The 19,819-nt window shown below is 42.5% G+C and overlaps 1 protein-coding gene across 1 annotated transcript in view; it reads right to left on the bottom strand.

Annotated features, from left to right (window-relative positions):
- Window positions 1-3,916: 3,916 nt before the first annotated feature.
- The window catches only part of lrit3b (leucine-rich repeat, immunoglobulin-like and transmembrane domains 3b), a 62,140-nt gene continuing 46,237 nt past the window's right edge, over window positions 3,917-19,819 (bottom strand). Inside the window, exon 6 of the mRNA XM_030725000.1 lies at window positions 3,917-5,691. Within this exon, the coding sequence (XP_030580860.1) occupies window positions 5,411-5,691 (281 nt within the window). The 3' untranslated portion in view covers window positions 3,917-5,410. The remainder of the gene's footprint in view (window positions 5,692-19,819) is intronic.

Here is a 19,819-nt window from a genome sequence, read left to right as displayed (position 1 = left end):
TAAAAGTCTCGAATCTACCTTTCATTAGCCCTAGTATTAAACATCATAACTGCTATAAAAGCCTTAGTATAAATACTTCTCTGACAGCTTGGCGGGAATTTTTGAAAATAACTAAATCTTCACTTATCCCCTGTAAGCTAACACCGATTTGGAACAATCCAGATACTTGTCAGAAAAAGAAAATGCTGAATTTTCCGTTATGGCGTGATAAGAGTGTAAATAATTTAGAACATATTATCCAAGATGGAAACCTTATTACATTCCAAGAACTTATGTCAAAATATAGAATTGGCAACGGTAGATTTCTGGAATATCAACAACTTAAGTCCATTTTACAGGGAAGATTTAACCTTAATCAGTTGAATCTAGAAATACCTACATGGGTAACAGAATTTCTTAACCTCTATACCCCAAAATTGTTGTCAAAATTGTATAAATTATTACTGAAAACTGATGATTCAGTTTCCCTCCCAATTGCAAAATGGGAGCGTGATCTTTCTGTTACCCTAGATCACAATTTATGGACAGAAATATGTTTAAATATCTTCAAAATGACTAAAAGACCCCAAGTACAACTTTTACAATATAAAATTCTCCATAGAACACACTATACTGGACAAAGGATGTTCCAAATGGGCCTTACACATTCAAACATATGCACCCACTGTACAAGCAATTCAGAGGAGAATTATCTACATGCTCTGTGGTCTTGTGTACCTGTTCAGAGATTTTGGCAAAGGATATGTAAAGACCTATCCACATGGTTTAGCTGTCATATCCCAACTTCCCCCAGACTATGCATCTTAGGTGACATCAGTGAATTAGTGATGGAGTCAAATATGTCACACATAGTTCTCACCGCCTTGTGCATCGCTAAGAAAACTATCCTTATGAATTGGAAGTCAAAAAATAAACTATGTATTACTCAGTACAGAAATTTATTAATAGATTATGTTAGTTTAGAGAGAATGTCTGCTTCATCTAAAGATCAATTGGAGGAATTTGACTCTCTTTGGTTCCCACTGATCAGCTCCATTACTTAGTGGGGGTGGTTGGCTGTTGGTTCTGCCCCTGAGGTGCTTTGTAGGCGGTCGGGTGGGAGCTCTGGGGGCCTGTGTAGCTGGTAGCCTCCTGAGACTGGAGTCCTGGGGCGACCTTCTGGTGATGTCTGTGTGCCTGTTCTAGTTGATGGTGGTGGGGGCTTGGATGGTGCTGCCTTGCGGTCCTGGGGTGTGGTCCGGGGTGTTTGGGGTGATGGGTGCCGGCCCCCGGTCGGTTGGCTGGTCTTCCCTGGGTGGCTTGGGGGCTGGGCCCTGGGGCCCCGGGCCTGGGGCCGTGCCGGCTCCCGGTGGGTCCCCCCTGGCGCTGGGGGGTCTCTGCTGTCCCGGGCGCGCCACTGGGTGGGGTGGGTTGACCTAACCTGCGTTGGGACGTCCGGTCTGCGCTTTTGGGGCCCTGGGGTGCCTGCGCTGCCGGGGGGTGGGGTGGGGGGTGGGGACGGCGGTGGGGTGGTTGGTGGGGACGGGGCACCGTATTTCCAACTCAGGCCAGCATGTCCTGTCGCTTGTTTGTGTCTATTGTTGAGTGAATGGGCGTCTAGTGAGAGTGGGCTACCCTCTATGATGGGGGCGGTGGCACCAGTCTCAGGTGCTGCAGTGCTCTGGGATGCTGTCACCATGGCCCCGGGCTCACCCCTCCCTGCCCTGTGCTGGGGTGTGGGAGGTCGGGGTGCCTACTGAGCCAGTGGACTGCTGGCTCTCTTCTTCCAGGTTGGGTGGGGTTTTTTTTTTTTTTTTTTTTTTTTTTTCTTCCACCTTCCTGGTCTTACCCCCCCCCCCCCCCCCGCCCCCCCCCCCCCACACCCACCCACACACACACACACACACACACACGCACACACACACATGTAGGGTGTAGGGTTGAGAGGCTGCGTGCAGAGTCACGCGGCCACTTGCATCTCCTTTTTAATTGCACTATAGACATTATAATTCACAACACATGCACACATACTACACGATACATATAGGACCTTTGGGGCAGGCATGTTACACAGAGGTTGATGAGGGGCGGCCGCTGAGGTGGCCCCATTCAGATCCTCATTTCTGTCTGTCCCCAAATTTTATTTGCATTTTAGACATGGAGGGTTTTTGGGGGGGCAGTGTGGGCGAGCACTGACGTCCAGCAGTTGGTGCTTGTGGCACAACTGCCCCCTCAATTTTAACTGCACCCTCTACAACTCATTCATTCACAACATAAACACATACACTTATAAGTTGGGCGGGGGGAGGGGGGGGTGGGCCTTCTCACACCCCGATTTCTTATGCCTCGCCCGGGGTCGGGGTTGGGTGGTTCCTTGGGGACCGGGCTGGCGGCATCTTGGGGTCACTCTTGGCCCTGGGGTGGTTTCCGCTCCCATCTTCAGAGAGTGGGTAGCTATGGATGAATGTGTGTCTTTGTATTTGTCACAGTCTTTGTGAGTATGGGTGGGCGAGTGAATATGGTGTATCTATGTTTATATGTGTGTGGGAGAGTGTGTTTGTGTATAAATGTGTACATGGGTGTGCTTGCCGGTGTGCGTGTGGTTGTATGTTTGGCTGGACCTGGGTCTGGGCCGGTGGCTTGCCTCCTGACCGCTCCTTGCTGGTTGCCTCTCCCCCCCTGCCCCCCTGGGGTGTAGGTACCTCCTGGTTCCTGGGTGGGGCCGGATGTTCTGATGTGGGTGGTGACCTGCTCCCCTGGGGGCTGCGGCGCGGGGCTGCGTTGGCTTCTTCGGCGTGGGGGGAGGCCCTGTGGGGGCTCGGTCGGCCCTTGGGTGCCGGGGGCCCTGGGGCCCTGCTGCCGGCCATGCGGGGGGCTGGCCGCTGGGGGGGGGGGCTGGCTTCTCGTTGCCTCGAATGCTCTGGTGCCCTTGCTCCTTGGCTGCTGGGACTCCATCTGAGACCTCCGTCCTCCGTCTGCTGGGAGGGGTGTACGGTTGTCTTTGGAATGAGTGGCCCCGGGTCTTCGTAGGTCTTGATGGGCTGCTGGTGGCCTGGGCTTCCTGGGATTCTCTTTGCCTGCCTCTGGGTTCTGATGGGTGGGGCTGCGGCTTTCTGCCTTCATTGGTAAGTACATTTCATGACACAAACACATATACCCACATAATGACACAAAATGGTTGGTTTGTATAACTATTCTTCTTTTATTTTTATTTATTTTTTTTTTTTTTTTCCCCCACACAATCTTTAATTTTGCAGATATTGTCAATATCTTAAGTTTAACAAGTGGCTAACTATTTGGTTTACTTACTTGCACTCTTTCCTGTTTCTTTTTTCTATTTTCTCTCCTTTTTTTTCCCTTTCTTCTTCTTCCTCTTTCCCTTTCTCTTTTCTTTCTCTTCTCTTTTCTATTTCTTAAGCCTGTCATTTCTGGCACAATTTGATAAATAGCATGTTAAAAATAATTCAAATAAAATAAAGGATTACACAGTAACAATAGGAGCCTATAGAGAACCTATAGAGCTCATCTTGAAATAGCAAATATGTTTGGCACAACAATGCATTCAGATCACAGTTCTGTTTGCAAGATCTGCCAGACATGACAGGCAAAAAAAAAAAAAAAAAAAAGAAAAAAAAAAAAAGGAAACGCAGTATCTCCTGAGGCTAAGTCGGGTCGGGAGAAAAAGGTGTCAGAATACAGCCAGAGTGCTGTATTCTGATATTAAAAAGAGTCTGTCTGTCATACGTGATATGACACAGAGCAGGCGGAATTATAAAGTCCAAAATTAGAGCTAAACCTAATATATACAAACAAAGCGTAGGAGCAGGTACGACGGCTGCTGACCTCACCGGCGCCATCATTATTTTAACAAGGTATTTGTTTGTGTGCGCATATTTGGCTATACTGATAGCCATGTATGTAATCAGATTTGTAGCCAAGCCAAGCTAACTTTATTTATAAAGCACTTTAAAAACAGGAACCACTGATCAAAGTGCCGAACATAGCAACAAAACACAGCAGCACAAGAGAAAATACAATAGATAGAAAGAAATTTAAAACACAAAATAAAAGCATCAGTGAAATACACAGTTAAACATGAGTAAAACGCTAAGATAAAAATAAAATGAATAAGTAAAATACATAAATAAATAAAATCAACATCTCAAACTGGGTCAAAACCCAAAGCGGAAGAGGTGGGTCTTAAGAGTAGATTTAAAAATGGCCAGTGAAGAGTCCTCTTTGATATGTAATGGCAGCAAATTCCACAATTTGGGAGCTGCCACAACAAAAGCACTGAGAAAACCACATATCTATAAATGATTAACACCTTGATTTTTAAAAAATATATATTACATTGTATATTTAACCACCCCCCATATATATTCACCCCCAACTGCCACTCCCTTTGCCTGGTTCTGTTGAAGTTCTCTTCCTGCTAAAAGAGAGTTCTTCCTCCTTTCCAGTGCTGCTAATATGGGATTTCTGATTATTGGGGTTTCCTCTCTGTATTCTAGAGCAGTGATTCCCAAAGTCAAAGGTGCTGCAGCCCACTTAAAAAACAGAAAATCCCTCGGGCCGCCCCGGGTCTTCTGTTAGCGCCGGCCTGTGAAATTTTCCTGGCTAGAAGCCTGTCTGCACTCATATCAAAATACCAGAGAAAGTGATGGATTTCCTTGATAATTTGATTCTAAAAACACAAACAACTCAGGCTTTTGGTTATAAATTGCTAATACTACACAGTCATATGTAAAGTGCTAATCCCAGTGTGACCCACTTGCTGCTGGGACACAAACTTCAATATAAGAGCAGTAAATTTAGGTCAAAGTAATGTCACAAACTAACGACCTCCTTTTACCAGTTTTAATTCACTTTTTTTTATAAAAAAAAAAATATTTATATAAATATGTAACTATGCAGACTTGTGAATAATTTCTGTTATCACTGCAGCCCCCACTCCAGGACCTTCACAGCCCACACTTTCTAGGGACTTCACCTAATATCAACTAAACTGCTGATGTGAACTGGAGAAAAATGGGTTGAACATTGGACTGAATAAAACAAATCATTCTTTCACAAAACAGTAGACTGCATCCCAGGAACAACACCCACATTTTTGTGTTATGTGTTTTATTTGGCAAACAAGTTGCATTAACAAATTGCAAAAGCATACAAGATTAAAACTAGAGCTTTTACAAACAGTAAAGTATTATTCTCTTTCCCACCCCCAGTGATGTCTGCCCTGTAACTGACGCGGACCACCTTCAGTGCATCATTCAGTGAATCATCAGGAGACTCAGGCAGCTACAGACTTGATCCATATCAGGGTCCTTTTCTTTGCATCTGCTGAGTTCATTTAGTACTTTTAAATGTACAAACGCATCAAAGGATTTTGAGGTTTCTTGGCCTTGTTATTAGAAAACGCTGTGATACTTTACATTATCTGATTATCTTTCATTGAGGGAGTACTGGTAATAGCTGGAATCTGGTACAGTTTCCTGGACTTAGAAGGGGCTTTGGATGAAATCTTTTTGGACTTCTTCTTTGGAAGACGGGATAGTTGTGTGATTCCCATGACCTTCAGTTTAATTGGGGCTTCAGAAATTCCTGCCATGTTCCGTGCTTGGCAGCGATATTCACCAGCATCCTTGTATGATAACCCATTCAGGCTGATTATCGACCAGCGAACCCCGACCCGCGGTGATTCCTGCAAGACTGGAAAACAAAGAGTAGTACAATCTTAGTAGTTTGCACCCTGCACCTGGCTTTTCTCTTTTAGATTGGCAGAGTGTTTTACAAAGGAAGTCTCACAGGCTAGGATACTCCTAATTTGAGACCCAAACCAAACCAGAGACCCAAAGAAACATTTTTGCTTTCCTTCATGCGTAACAAAGTTCGCCCGAATTACTCATTAGCACGAGATGTGATTAAAAGGTTTCAGGAATTTTGGTCCAGCTCGTGTTTGAGGTGATTTTCTCATGGATCTCTGGTTTGTTTTCATTGTTCCTGCTATTTATAGCTCTTCTCAGTGGAAGACCTGTTTTGGTTGCTTGCACTTGTGCGTCAATGATGGGTACTGGATTTGTACCAGTGTCAAAACTATGAATCTTCAGAACCTGTTGATGAATACGCAAAGATTGTCTGTGTGGCCAAACTCTCCTGTTTTTTAATGTGCTCTATTCAGCACAAGATGACATGCTGCCACACACCACAGTTAAGATCTTTTCCACTGAATCCTCTCCTTCAATGCCTCAGAAGGTTACAGTAGAACATTGCACAACCCAATGAATTTTGTGGAAAAAAAAAGATGAGCATGGTCCTTGCACTAACTTCAGCTTTGGAAAATATGGATTCTTCAAATGATTAAAAATGCTTTGTTGTAGCCAGAGACTCAGGTTTCATCACCACCAAAGATCCATCTATCTATCCATCTTTTTTTCTTACCCAATTCAGGATTACAGGAGGGCTGAGGTCTATCCCAGCTGTCACCACTGACGTCCTTCACACTAAAGTCAGATCAATTTCAGAAAGAAGCTGATGTTTACTCCTTGTGCAAATTATGGTTTGTGGTGAAATCAGCACACTGTAGGTGGTCAGAGCTGGACTTCAACTGGAAGTGTACCTGGACCATCACAAAATAATAGGTGCACTGGCATCTGTCTGGACATGCCTAAGAAGATTATCTTGAATGGGATAGTACTTGATCACTTTCTGTATATCACAGTAATATAACATTAATTCTCCTTGTACCGAAGAGGGTTTTCGTTACTTGTTTATATTTATGTGTATGGTTTTGGGTAGTAAATGTTGGGACACCTTTTGCACTTTATTAGCACTTGGCACTTTTTGACATACACTCAAAAAATAAGGACTCAAATATTTATTCTTTATTAAGTATTTTAATAATTAGTATGGTTCTGTCTTCCAGGCACGTGAGCAGTTTCTCGGTGTGTGGCAGGCAGATGCTGCAAAATAAAGAATTAGTGTTAGCCACAATTATAATTGACCTGTGGTTAAGAAAAGTGTGTGTGTTTAACTTATACAGATATAGTGCAAGTGGGTTTGTGGTGTAGCAATCACTCACCTGTTTCTTCCTTTGTCCTTCCAGGGTGTTTCAGGCAAATGTGTCCCCGGGGGTCTGAACACTATTTAAAGGTTCCGGGAGAGACCAAGGAGGAAATTGGGTGGGGGAGTTGTTTGGGATTTTTTAGGTATATTTTTAGGTGTTTTGTAGGGGTATTTGGTTTTATTGTAGATATTGGGTTATGGAGATGTTGGGGTGATGGTTTTAATTGTAAATGTTGTTGTTTGACTGTTTGTGTATTTTATTGTTGTTAAAATGTGTGGTACTCCTGCAAGTTGTGGAGCAAGGTGTGGCTCATCAGCAGCTGGGTATAAAGGGGTTTTGTCTTTTGATGGTTGGGGCTCTTCTCTCTTTTGTACTTGGTTGGGTTGCTGGAAAGGTCACACCTGCGTCACATGGCAATGGAGTTAATTGTCTAAATTGAGCTTGAGAAATAAAATGGAAAACAAAGTCCGCCTCCCATGATTTAAAGCCTTGCCGCTCAGGGTCATCTTGGCGTTACACTCCTAAATTAATTTATCACTTTACAGTGATTAATCAAAAAATCCTCTTGTTACTTGTGATACATTTAGTATATTGATTTATCTGCATGATGGGTGGATGGACAGTATCATCAGAACTTTTTTATGTGTTTTCATGTGCACAACAAAAATGCAGAGAAGTCTACAACACTTGAAAGGGTAGGTGTGCCTGTTATTTGTTTTTGATTGTCATGCTAGGTTAGGCTTTGTTGGGGTTTATTTTTTTACCCAATGAATAAAATGACAAATATTTAACAGTAAACTCCAGTAAATTAATTAATAAATAGTAGCTGAAGCAAATAATAGACAATTAAATAATACATTGGACAGAGAGAGACAGATTGTGCTGGACCAACTTCACGGGCTTTGGGCGATTTGTTTATCTTATTTATGACCTTCTCAGCCTCAGAGAAGAATCTGTTTATTTTATCCTCAAAGGTTTTACCAAAACATGAACATCTGTGTCTAAGGAGGGAAGGGTGTGTGTCTTTTATGGAGTTTTTTATTGCTGATTGGAGAAGCTTGTGCCATGATGCCGGAACCAAACACTGGACGAACCAGTCTGAGAAGACCAAGTCTAAACCACGGCTCTCTCCAACTGTTTTTGAATTGATAGCGCTTGTAGTATAAAATTGTTATGTTTAGTTTAGAGCAGTGCTCTTCTGGGGGGGAGCCACAGGCAGCTGCTGAGAAGGCCTGTATCTTCCTAAATCAAATGGTCCCTGTACATGTAATTTCTTCTGATTCTTTTAATTGATTAAATGTCTTATTTTTTTAATTAAAGTGTTTTAGGTGTCTTCCTTCACAAATAAATGGTACACCCTGACATTTGGTCCATGTTCACTGGTTAAAAAGACATGTCAAAAACAAACAAACAAGTTGATGCCATTCATATTATATGCTAAAGTACACATCGCCTAGGTCGACATGGATTTTCACTCTAGTTGGATGGCTTCTGCAGATCCAGATTTTTCCTAATGTTAATTCCAATAAAAATCTTCTCTAATGTCGGATCATACAGATGTCAGATTTTCGCCTACCTCAGATGAAAAATCTGGTCTCATTTTAATACATTTCCTATTAGATGTGATCACATAAGTCAGATGAGTTTAGCGCTAAAGCCCTCCTTAGCTTCTGATACACCCACTTCCAATATTTACTTTTGAAACAAACTCCATGCACTAGCTCGTTCATGCACAATTACACACAAGAACAATACCTGGAGGATCGCTTGAGTGGCTATACAGTCACGTGATGTCTGGAATGGCCATAGTGGGCGAATCCGTTCATTTCATCAGAGACAATCATGGCAAGCACAGGAGTCAAGCGTAAACTCCAAACTTGCACTTACAAACAAAAATATGAGATTATAAAATCTGCAGAAGCAAATCCAGCCGTTGCAGTGAAATTCAATATCAGACCCCAAACTCTGTCCGATATTTTGAAGAATCTGATTTTATCCATCTTACACATAAGTTGGATGAAATTCCACAGATTATTTGAATCTGACTTAGGTGATTTCTACTGTATTTCAAACCAAGCCAGCTGGCCACAGCTAAGGAGCCGAAGAAAAAGCAGAGGTGAACAGGGTTGTATCATTGTGCCTAAAATACTAAATGTTTCTACACAACCCAGGCCCACAGCAGTTCCTGATAAAGTCATGAACTTTAATCTATTGATTCTTTGTCGCTAGTAAAAAAAACTTTGTGTGTTCCTCAACACAAATTTACCAACATTATTTCTGGAATGGTAGAGGGATAAGTCACATTGAACTGTGGGCCACTGACCCAAGGACATGTCATAGATTTTCACACATCATTTGTGTGATTTTCTTTTTTAATATTTTATTTACAAAAATATTGCTTGGTAGGTTTAAGTTTTGGATAAGATTGGATGTTAAAAGCGATCAGGTTCATGGTTTTCGTTAAAATACAACTGCTGTTGAGTTTTTCAAATTGACTTATTGGTTTGGAATTTAGCAAATATTATTTTTTGTTTTGTTTTAGTTTAGGTTTTAGTGGTGGAAACAAGCTTGTGCACCATGTTGACATCTCCCTGTTTTCTATATATAAAAATGATGATGATGATGATGATGATGATGATACTTTATTGATCCCACAATGGGGAAATTACAGTTAATTACTGAATGCAAATTCATGCTCACTATGCAAAAAAAGTAACAATTTGTGTCCATGAACATGAAGAAATATGATCCTTCATTATCACTACTTCATAAAATTCTGTGAGGGTGGATGGCTCTCACTGCGGTATTGTATCACTTCCTGTTCCTGTTTCGGAGCACAGTGTTTTGCTGTCTGTTAGCTGTTATATCTGTATAACTCGATTTATCTGGATAATAACATATTTTAGTGTAATCTTCACCTACTTTAAATAGCATACTCTTTGCTGAATCACCTGTATTCACATTACTCACTTTATTTGTTTTTAGAAATTCGCTAGCTTAGCTCAGCTAGTAGCTTAGCCCTTAGCCGACTCACTACCAGCATGGCTTCTTCTCCTGTCTCTCCTGCACTTTCCTGCTCTGGGTGTCACATGTTTAGTTACTCCTCGGCCTCCTTTAGCAGTAACGGTACTTGTAATAAATGTAGTCTGTTTGTAGCTCTGGAGGCCAGGCTTTCTGAACTGGAGACTCGGCTCCGCACCCTGGAAAATCCTGCATCTAGCCAGGCCCCTGTAGCGGGTGCGGACCATGGTAGCTTAGCCGCCGTTAGCTCCCCCCCAGCAGATCCCGAGCAGCAGGGAAAACAGGCCGGCTGGGTGACGGTGAGGAGGAAGCGTAGTCCTAAGCAGAAGCCCCGGGTACACCACCAACCTGTTCACGTCTCTAACCGTTTTTCTCCACTCGGCGACACACCCGCCGAGGAACAAACTCTGGTTATTGGTGACTCTGTTTTGAGAAACGTGAAGCTAGAGACACCGGCGACCATAGTCAAATGTCTTCCAGGGGCCAGAGCAGGCGACATTCATGGAAATTTGAAACTGCTGGCTAAGGCTAATCCTAGATTTGGTAAGATCGTTATTCACGTCGGCAGTAATGACACCCGGTTACGCCAATCGGAGGTCACTAAAATTAATATTGACTCGGTGTGTAACTTTGCAAAAACAATGTGGGACTCTGTAGTTTTCTCTGGGCCCCTCCCCAATCAGACCAGGAGCCACATGTTTAGCCGCATGTTCTCCTTGAATCGCTGGCTGTCTGAGTGGTGTCCAAAAAATGACGTGGGCTTCATAGATAATTGGCAAAGTTTCTGGGGAAAACCTGGTCTTGTTAGGAGAGACGGCATCCATCCCACTTTGGATGGAGCAGCTCTCATTTCTAGAAATCTGGCCAAATGTATTAACCCTCCTAAAAACTGACTACCCAGGGTTGAGACCAGGAAGCAGAGTTGCAGTCTTACACGCCTCTCTGCAGCTTCTCTCCTCCTGCCATCCCCCCAAAACCCCATCCCCATAGAGTCGGTGCCTGCTCCCAGACCACCAAAAACCAAAGCTAAAATCAGCAAAAAGCTATTTAAGCATAAAAATTCAAAAACAATAAATAATACAGCTTCATCAACTGCACCAAAAAATAAAACAATTAAATGTGGATTGTTAAACATTAGGTCTCTCTCTTCCAAGTCCCTATTAGTAAATGATTTAATAATTGATCAACGTATTGATTTATTCTGCCTTACAGAAACCTGGTTACAGCAGGATGAATATGTTAGTTTAAATGAATCAACACCCCCGAGTCACAGTAACTGTCAGAATGCTCGAAGCACAGGTCGAGGAGGAGGATTAGCTGCAATCTTCAATTCCAGCTTATTAATTAATCAAAGACCCAGACAAAGTTTTCATTCTTTTGAAAGCCTGACTCTTAGTCTTGTCCATCCTAATTGGGAAAATCAAAAACCTGTTTTATTTGTTATTATCTATCGTCCACCTGGTCCTTACTCAGAGTTTCTGTCTGATTTCTCAGACTTTTTATCTGATTTAGTGCTCAGTTCAGATAAAATAATTATAGTGGGTGATTTTAACATCCATGTAGATGCTGAGAATGACAGCCTCAACGCTGCATTTAATCTATTGTTAGATTCAATTGGCTTCTCTCAAAATGTAAAGGAGCCCACCCACCACTTTAATCATACTCTGGATCTTGTCCTAACATATGGCATAGAAACTGAAGACTTAACAGTATTCCCTGAAAGCCCCCTCCTGTCTGATCATTTCTTAGTAACATTTACATTTACTTTAATGGATTACACAGCAGTGGGGAATAATTTTTATTACAGTAGAAGTCTTTCTGAAAGTGCTGTAACTAAGTTTAAGGATCTAATTCCTTCATTGTTATGCTCTTCAGTGCCATGTGCCAACACAGTGCAGAGCAGCTACCTAAACTCTGCTCCCAGTGAGGTTGATTATCTCGTCAATAGTTTTACATCCTCACTGCGTATAACTTTGGATACTGTGGCTCCTCTGAAAAGGAAAGCTTCAAATCAGAAGTGCCTGACTCCGTGGTATAATTCACAAACGCACAGCTTAAAGCAGATAACCCGAAAGCTGGAGAGGGAATGGCGTCTCACTAAATTAGAAGATGCTCATTTAGCCTGGAAAAAGAGTTTGTTGCTCTATAAAAAAGCCCTCCGTAAAGCTAGGACATCTTACTATTCATCATTAATTGAAGAAAATAAGAACAACCCCAGGTTTCTTTTCAGCACTGTAGCCAGGCTGACAAAGAGTCAGAGCTCTGTAGAGCCGAGTATTCCTTTCACGTTAACTAGTAGTGACTTCATGGATTTCTTTACAAATAAAATTTTAGACATTAGAGAAAAAATTATTCATAACCATCTCAAAGATTATTCTTCATGTTCGGCTGCTTTCAGCACTGCTGGTATTTGTTTAGACTCTTTGGCTCCAGTTGATCTTTCAGAGTTAACTTCAATAGTTACTTCCTCCAAACCAGCAACATGTTTGTTAGATCCCATTCCTACTAGACTGTTCAAAGAAGTCTTTCCAATTATTGATGCTTCAATCTTAAAAATGATCAATCAGTCTTTATTAGTTGGCTATGTACCACAGGCCTTCAAGGTGGCTGTAATTAAACCTCTACTTAAAAAGCCATCACTGACCCAGCTGTCTTAGCTAATTATAGGCCAATCTCCAACCTTCCTTTTCTCTCAAAGATTCTTGAAAGAGTAGTTGTAAAACAGCTCACTGATCATCTGCAGAGGAACGGTTTATTTGAAGAGTTTCAGTCAGGCTTCAGAATTCATCACAGTACAGAAACAGCATTAGTGAAGGTTACAAATGATCTTCTTACAGCCTCTGACAGTGGACTCATCTCTGTGCTTGTCCTGTTGGACCTCAGTGCAGCTTTTGATACTGTTGACCATAACATTTTATTACAGAGATTAGAGCATACTATAGATATTAAAGGTACTGCACTGCAGTGGTTTGAATCATATTTATCTCATAGACTCCAATTTGTTCATGTAAATGGGGAGTCTTCTTCACACACTAGGGTTAATTATGCAGTTCCACAGGGTTCTGTGCTAGGACCAATTTTATTTACATTATACATGCTTCCCTTAGGCAGTATTATTAGAAAGCACTGCATCAATTTTCATTGTTATGCAGATGATACTCAGCTTTACCTATCAATGAAGCCAGATGACACACATCAATTAGTTAAACTGCAGGAATGTCTTAAAGATATTAAGGCCTGGATGACCTCTAATTTCCTGCTTCTAAATTCAGATAAAACTGAAATTCTTGTACTCTGCCCCACAAATCTTAGAAACATGGTGTCTAACCAGATACTTACTCTGGATGGCATTACTTTGGCCTCCAGTAACACTGTGAGAAATCTTGGAGTCATTTTTGACCAGGATATGTCCTTCAATGCACATATTAAACAAATATGTAGGACCGCTTTTTTGCATTTGCGCAATATTTCTAAAATTAGAAACATCCTTTCTCAGAGTGATGCTGAAAAGCTCATTCATGCATTTATTACTTCTAGGCTGGATTATTGTAATTCATTATTATCAGGCTGTCCTAAAAGCTCCCTGAAAAGCCTTCAGCTGATCCAAAATGCTGCAGCTAGAGTACTGACAGGGACTAGAAAGAGAGAGCAGATTTCTCCCATATTGGCTTCTCTTCATTGGCTCCCTGTTAAATCTAGAATAGAATTTAAAATCCTTCTCCTCACATACAAGGTCTTGAATAATCAGGCACCATCTTATCTCAAAGACCTCATAGTACCATATCACCCCAACAGAGCACTTCGCTCTCAGACTGCTTGCTTACTTGTGGTTCCTAGGATACTTAAGAGTAAAATGGGAGGCAGAGCCTTCAGCTTTCAGGCACCTCTTCTGTGGAACCAGCTTCCAGCTTGGATTCGGGAGACAGACACCCTCTCTATTTTTAAGATTAGGCTTAAAACTTTCCTTTATGATAAAGCTTATAGTTAGGGCTGGATCAGGTGACCCTGAACCATCCCTTAGTTATGCTGCTATAGGCCTAGTCTGCTGGGGGGGTTCACATAATGCACTGTTTCTCATTCACCTTATTTACTTTGTTTATACTCCACTCTGCATTTAATCATTAATTGATATTAATCTCTGGCTCTCTTCCACAGCATGTCTTTCTCTCCCCTCAGCCCAACCGGTCGCGGCAGATGACCCCCCCTCCCTGAGCCTGGTTCTGCTGGAGGTTTCTTCCTGTTAAAAGGGAGTTTTTCCTTTCCACTGTCGCCAAGTGCTGCTCATAGGGGGTCGTTTTGACTGTTGGGTTTTCTCTGTATTATTGTAGGGTCTTTACCCACAATACAAAGCGCCTTGAGGCCACAGTTTGTTGTGATTTGGCGCTATATAAATTAAATTGAATTGAATTGAATTGAATTGAATTGAATTGAATTGAATTGAATTGAATTGAATTGAATTGTGAGACTGGGCTGTTTACACTACGGGGTGGCTGTAGCTCAGGAGGTAGAGCAGGTCACCTAGTGATCGGAAGGTCGGCGGTTTGCTTCCTGGCTACTCCAGGCTGCGTGCCAATTTATCCTTGGGCAAGATACTTAACCCCAAGTTGCTCTCTGACGCAAACATTGGAGTGTGAATGTTAGATAATAAAAGCACTTACAGTGTATCACAAAAGTGAGTACACCCCTCACATTTCTGCAGATATTTAAGTATATCTTTTCATGGGACAACACTGACAAAATGACACTTTGACACAATGAAAAGTAGTCTGTGTGTAGCTTAAATAACAGTGTAAATTTATTCTTCCCTCAAAATAACTCAATATACAGCCATTGATGTCTAAACCAGTGGCAACAAAAGTGAGTACACCCCTTAGTGAAAATTCCTGAAGTGTCAATATTTTGTGTGGCCACCATTATTTTCCAGAACTGCCTTAACTCTCCTGGGCATGGAGTTTACCAGAGCTTCACAGGTTGCCAATGGAATGCTTTTCCACTCTTCCAAGATGACATCACGGAGCTGGCAGATATTCGAGACTTTGCGCTATACAGCCATTAATGTCTAAACCAGCAGCAACAAAAGTGAGTACACCCCTAAGAGACTACACCTGTAAATGTCCAAATTGAGCACTGCTTGTCATTTCCCCTCCAAAATGTCATGTGACTCATTAGTGTTACTAGGTCTCAGGTGTGCATAGGGAGCAGGTGTGTTCAATTTTGTGGTACAGCTCTCACACTCTCTCATACTGGTCACTGAAAGTTCCAACATGGCAAAGAACTCTGTGAGGATCTTAAAAGACGAATTGTTGCTCTACATGAAGATGGCCAACACCCTGAAACTGAACTGCAGCACAGTGGCCAGGATCATCCAGCGTTTTAAAAGAGCAGGGTCCACTCATAACAGACCTTGCGTTGGTCATCCAAAGAAGCTGAGTGTACGTACTCAGCGTCACATCCAAATTCTGTCTCTGAAAGATAGACGCAGGAGTGCTGCCAGCATTGCTGCAGAGATTGAAGAGGTGGGGGGTCAGCCTGTCAGTGATATGTCCTATGGTGTGATGAGACCAAGATTAATTTGTTTGGTTCAGATGGTCTGAAGCATGTGTGGTGGTGATCAGATGAGGAGTACAAAGATAGGTGTGTCATGCCTACAGTCAAGCATGGTGGTAGGAGTGCCATGGCCTGGGGCTGCATGAGTGCAGCAGGTGTTGGGGAGTTACATTTCATTTAGGGACACATGAACTCCAGTATGTATTGTGAAATAATGAAGCAGAGCATGATCCCCTCCCTCCGGAAACTGGGTCGCAGGGCAGTTTTCCAGCATGAAAATGACCCCAAAGACACCTCTAAGACAACCACTGCTTTATTGAAGAGGCTGAGGGTAAAGGTGATGGACTGGCCAAGCATGTCTCCAGACCTAAACCCAATAGGACATCTTTGGGGCATCCTCAAGCGAAAGGTGGAGGAGCGCATAGAGGAGTGGAAAAGCATTCCAGTGGCAACCTGTGAAGCTCTGGTAAACTCCATGCCCAGCAGAGTTAAGGCAGTTCTGGAAAATAATGGTGGCCACACAAAATATTGACACTTCAGGAACTTTCACTGAGGGGTGTACTCACTTTTGTTGCCACTGGTCTAGACATTAATGGCTGTATATTGAGTTATTTTGAGGGAAGAATAAATTTACCCTGTTATATAAGCTGCACACAGACTACTTTTCATTGTGTCAAAGTGGCATTTTGTCAGTGTTGTCCCATGAAAAGATTTACTTAAATATCTGCAGAAATATCACCTTCCTCTTCCTGCTCTTGTCGGAGACGGTCACACTATCTCTCCCTGCCCTCCCCATCTCTCCGCTTGCTGCTTGCTGTGAGAGCGTCTCTTACACACTGTCCGAATAAGAACAAGATTGAAACATGGATCTGGCAAACTGGGCCTTCACCATCATTGATCGAATTTTTTCCACTATGAGATCAGGGAAAGGGGAGCCTGCGTGTCCGAGTGGAACAGACCCGGTTGGATACGTCATCAATTCTTGGAGCTCGTGGAGACCTGTGTGCTTCTCGGCCCTTGAGGTCGAAGACGTGGAAGACGCATATATATTCGGCCTTTTGGTAGCGGTATCTTTTCTGTTTGGGCTCGGAGGATACCTGATTTACCGGGAAATCAAGAAAATCTGGGCGGCAGTTCGACATCTGCAGAGGCTGCCGACCCAGGTGGATGGGCTGTGCAGGGCCGTACAAACTCAGACTCAAAGCCTGGTGGACCTGAGCCGTAAATTTAACGTGCTCGCAGGCGAGAGGGGTTAGATCTGGAGATAAGGTTTGGTTCTGCACAGTGAGGACGGTAACTAATGAATTTGGAATATTGGATTACTGAATGGGTTCCCAGTGAGACTGAAGGCTGTTGGAAAAAAACAAGCAGCCTGTTCCAAAACAACATCTGCATTATCAGGATTCGGCTCCCCTGCCGGCCTTGGCTGGCAACCATATCTCTCCAGGACTATGTGTGACGGTTGCTCTTCCCCCCACTCCGCTTTGTGATTTGTGAAGCTGGATCTGGTGTACCACGGCCGCTGGTGAAATTCCATCACTATCAGCGAACTGTTTTGGCTAGGAGCTGGCATCTGGCTCCACAATGCCCCCACCCTCTCGTCTCCGTCTGCATCCCCTCCTGACCTGACCTCACCTACCGCTGCTATTCTGGCTTTAAATGTGCAAATATGCTTTGCTAAGGTGGTTTTTTTGGACCCTGGTACGGTGCTCTTTTCGAGCACTGTACCAGATGACTTTTTTTTTTAACCTAACTACCCCATGATGTGTGTTGTTTTCTTTTTCGGGCAACTGTAAAGGTAGCACTGCAAGTCGGCTGCATAACCTCAGGACACCTGTCCCCCCATGTTGTGTTTGTGTTTGTTGTATTCTTGGATGGGTGCTTTGTTTGTTAATTGCAATTTCCAATGTGTGAACCTGTTGACCCACATGGCAATAAAACCTTCATTCATTCATTCAAATGTGAGGGGTGTACTCACTTTTGTGATACACTGTAGCTTAGTTAATCATGGAAGTGCTTGTGTGAATGGGGTAAATGTTAACATGTTGTATAAGCGCTTTGAGTGCTCAGACGGAGTAGAAAAGTGCTATATAAGAACTAGTCCATTTACCATTACATTAGAATTGCTGTGGCCACAACATTTCTGTGAAGTTTTCGTTGGTTTAAACCAGCTCTGCTGTCAGCTTTTATACTTTGGATTGTATATGTCTCCTGATTACAACTGTGGCCTCAAGGCGCTTTGTATTGTGGGTAAAGACCCTACAATAATACAGAGAAAACCCAACAGTCAAAACGACCCCCTATGAGCAAGCACTTGGCGACAGTGGAAAGGAAAAACTCCCTTTTAACAGGAAGAAACCTCCAGCAGAACCAGGCTCAGGGAGGGGCAGTCATCTGCTGAGACCGGTTGGGCTGAGGGGAGAGAAAGACATGCTGTGGAAGAGAGCCAGAGATTAATATCAATTAATGATTAAATGCAGAGTGGAGTATAAACAAAGTAAATAAGGTGAATGAGAAACAGTGCATTATGTGAACCCCCCAGCAGACTAGGTCTATAGCAGCATAACTAAGGGAGGGTTCAGGGTCACCTGATCCAGCCCTAACTATAAGCTTTATCATAGAGGAAAGTTTTAAGCCTAATCTTAAAAATAGAGAGGGTGTCTGTCTCCCGAATCCAAGCTGGAAGCTGGTTCCACAGAAGAGGCGCCTGAAAGCTGAAGGCTCTGCCTCCCATTCTACTCTTAAGTATCCTAGGAACCACAAGTAAGCCAGCAGTCTGAGAGCGAAGTGCTCTGTTGGGGTGATATGGTACTATGAGGTCTTTGAGATAAGATGGTGCCTGATTATTCAAGACCTTGTATGTGAGGAGAAGAATTTTAAATTCTATTCTAAATTTAACAGGGAGCCAATGAAGAGAAGCCAATATGGGAGAAATCTGCTCTCTCTTTCTAGTCCCTGTCAGTACTCTAGCTGCAGCATTTTGGATCAGCTGAAGGCTTTTCAGGGAGCTTTTAGGACAGCCTGATAATAATGAATTACAATAATCCAGCCTAGAAGTAATAAATGCATGAATGAGCTTTTCAGCATCACTCTGAGAAAGGATGTTTCTAATTTTAGAAATATTGCGCAAATGCAAAAAAGCGGTCCTACATATTTGTTTAATATGTGCATTGAAGGACATATCCTGGTCAAAAATGACTCCAAGATTTCTCACAGTGTTACTGGAGGCCAAAGTAATGCCATCCAGAGTAAGTATCTGGTTAGACACCATGTTTCTAAGATTTGTGGGGCTGAGTACAAGAATTTCAGTTTTATCTGAATTTAGAAGCAGGAAGTTAGAGGTCATCCAGGCCTTAACGTCTTTAAGACATTCCTGCAGTTTAACTAATTGATGCATGTCATCTGGCTTCATTGATAGGTAAAGCTGAGTATCATCTGCATAACAATGAAAATTGATGCAGTGCTTTCTAATAATACTGCCTAAGGGAAGCATGCATAATGTAAATAAAATTGGTCCTAGCACAGAACCCTGTGGAACTCCATAATTAACCTTAGTGTGTGAAGAAGACTCCCCATTTACATGAACAAATTGGAGTCTATGAGATAAATATGATTCAAACCACTGCAGTGCAGTACCTTTAATACCTATAGTATGCTCTAATCTCTGTAATAAAATGTTATGGTCAACAGTATCAAAGCTGCACTGAGGTCCAACAGGACAAGTACAGAGATGAGTCCACTGTCAGAGGCTCTAAGAAGATCATTGGTAACCTTCACTAATGCTGTTTCTGTACTGTGATGAATTCTGAAACCTGACTGAAACTCTTCAAATAAACCGTTCCTCTGCAGATGATCAGTGAGCTGTTTTACAACTACTCTTTCAAGAATCTTTAAGAGAAAAGGAAGGTTGGAGATTGGCCTATAATTAGCTAAGACAGCTGGGTCAGTGATGGCTTTTTAAGTAGAGGTTTAATTACAGCCACCTTGAAGGTCTGTGGTACATAGCCAACTAATAAAGACTGATTGATCATTTTTAAGATTGAAGCATCAATAATTGGAAAGACTTCTTTGAACAGTCTAGTAGGAATGGGATCTAACAAACATGTTGCTGGTTTGGAGGAAGTAACTATTGAAGTTAACTCTGAAAGATCAACTGGAGCCAAAGAGTCTAAACAAATACCAGCAGTGCTGAAAGCAGCCGAACAT

This window comes from Archocentrus centrarchus, unplaced genomic scaffold, assembly GCF_007364275.1.
Source record: "Archocentrus centrarchus isolate MPI-CPG fArcCen1 unplaced genomic scaffold, fArcCen1 scaffold_44_ctg1, whole genome shotgun sequence".
Taxonomy (NCBI): domain Eukaryota; kingdom Metazoa; phylum Chordata; class Actinopteri; order Cichliformes; family Cichlidae; genus Archocentrus; species Archocentrus centrarchus.
Note: the sequence above shows the minus strand (reverse complement) of the source record. Positions and strands in the feature narration are given on the sequence as shown.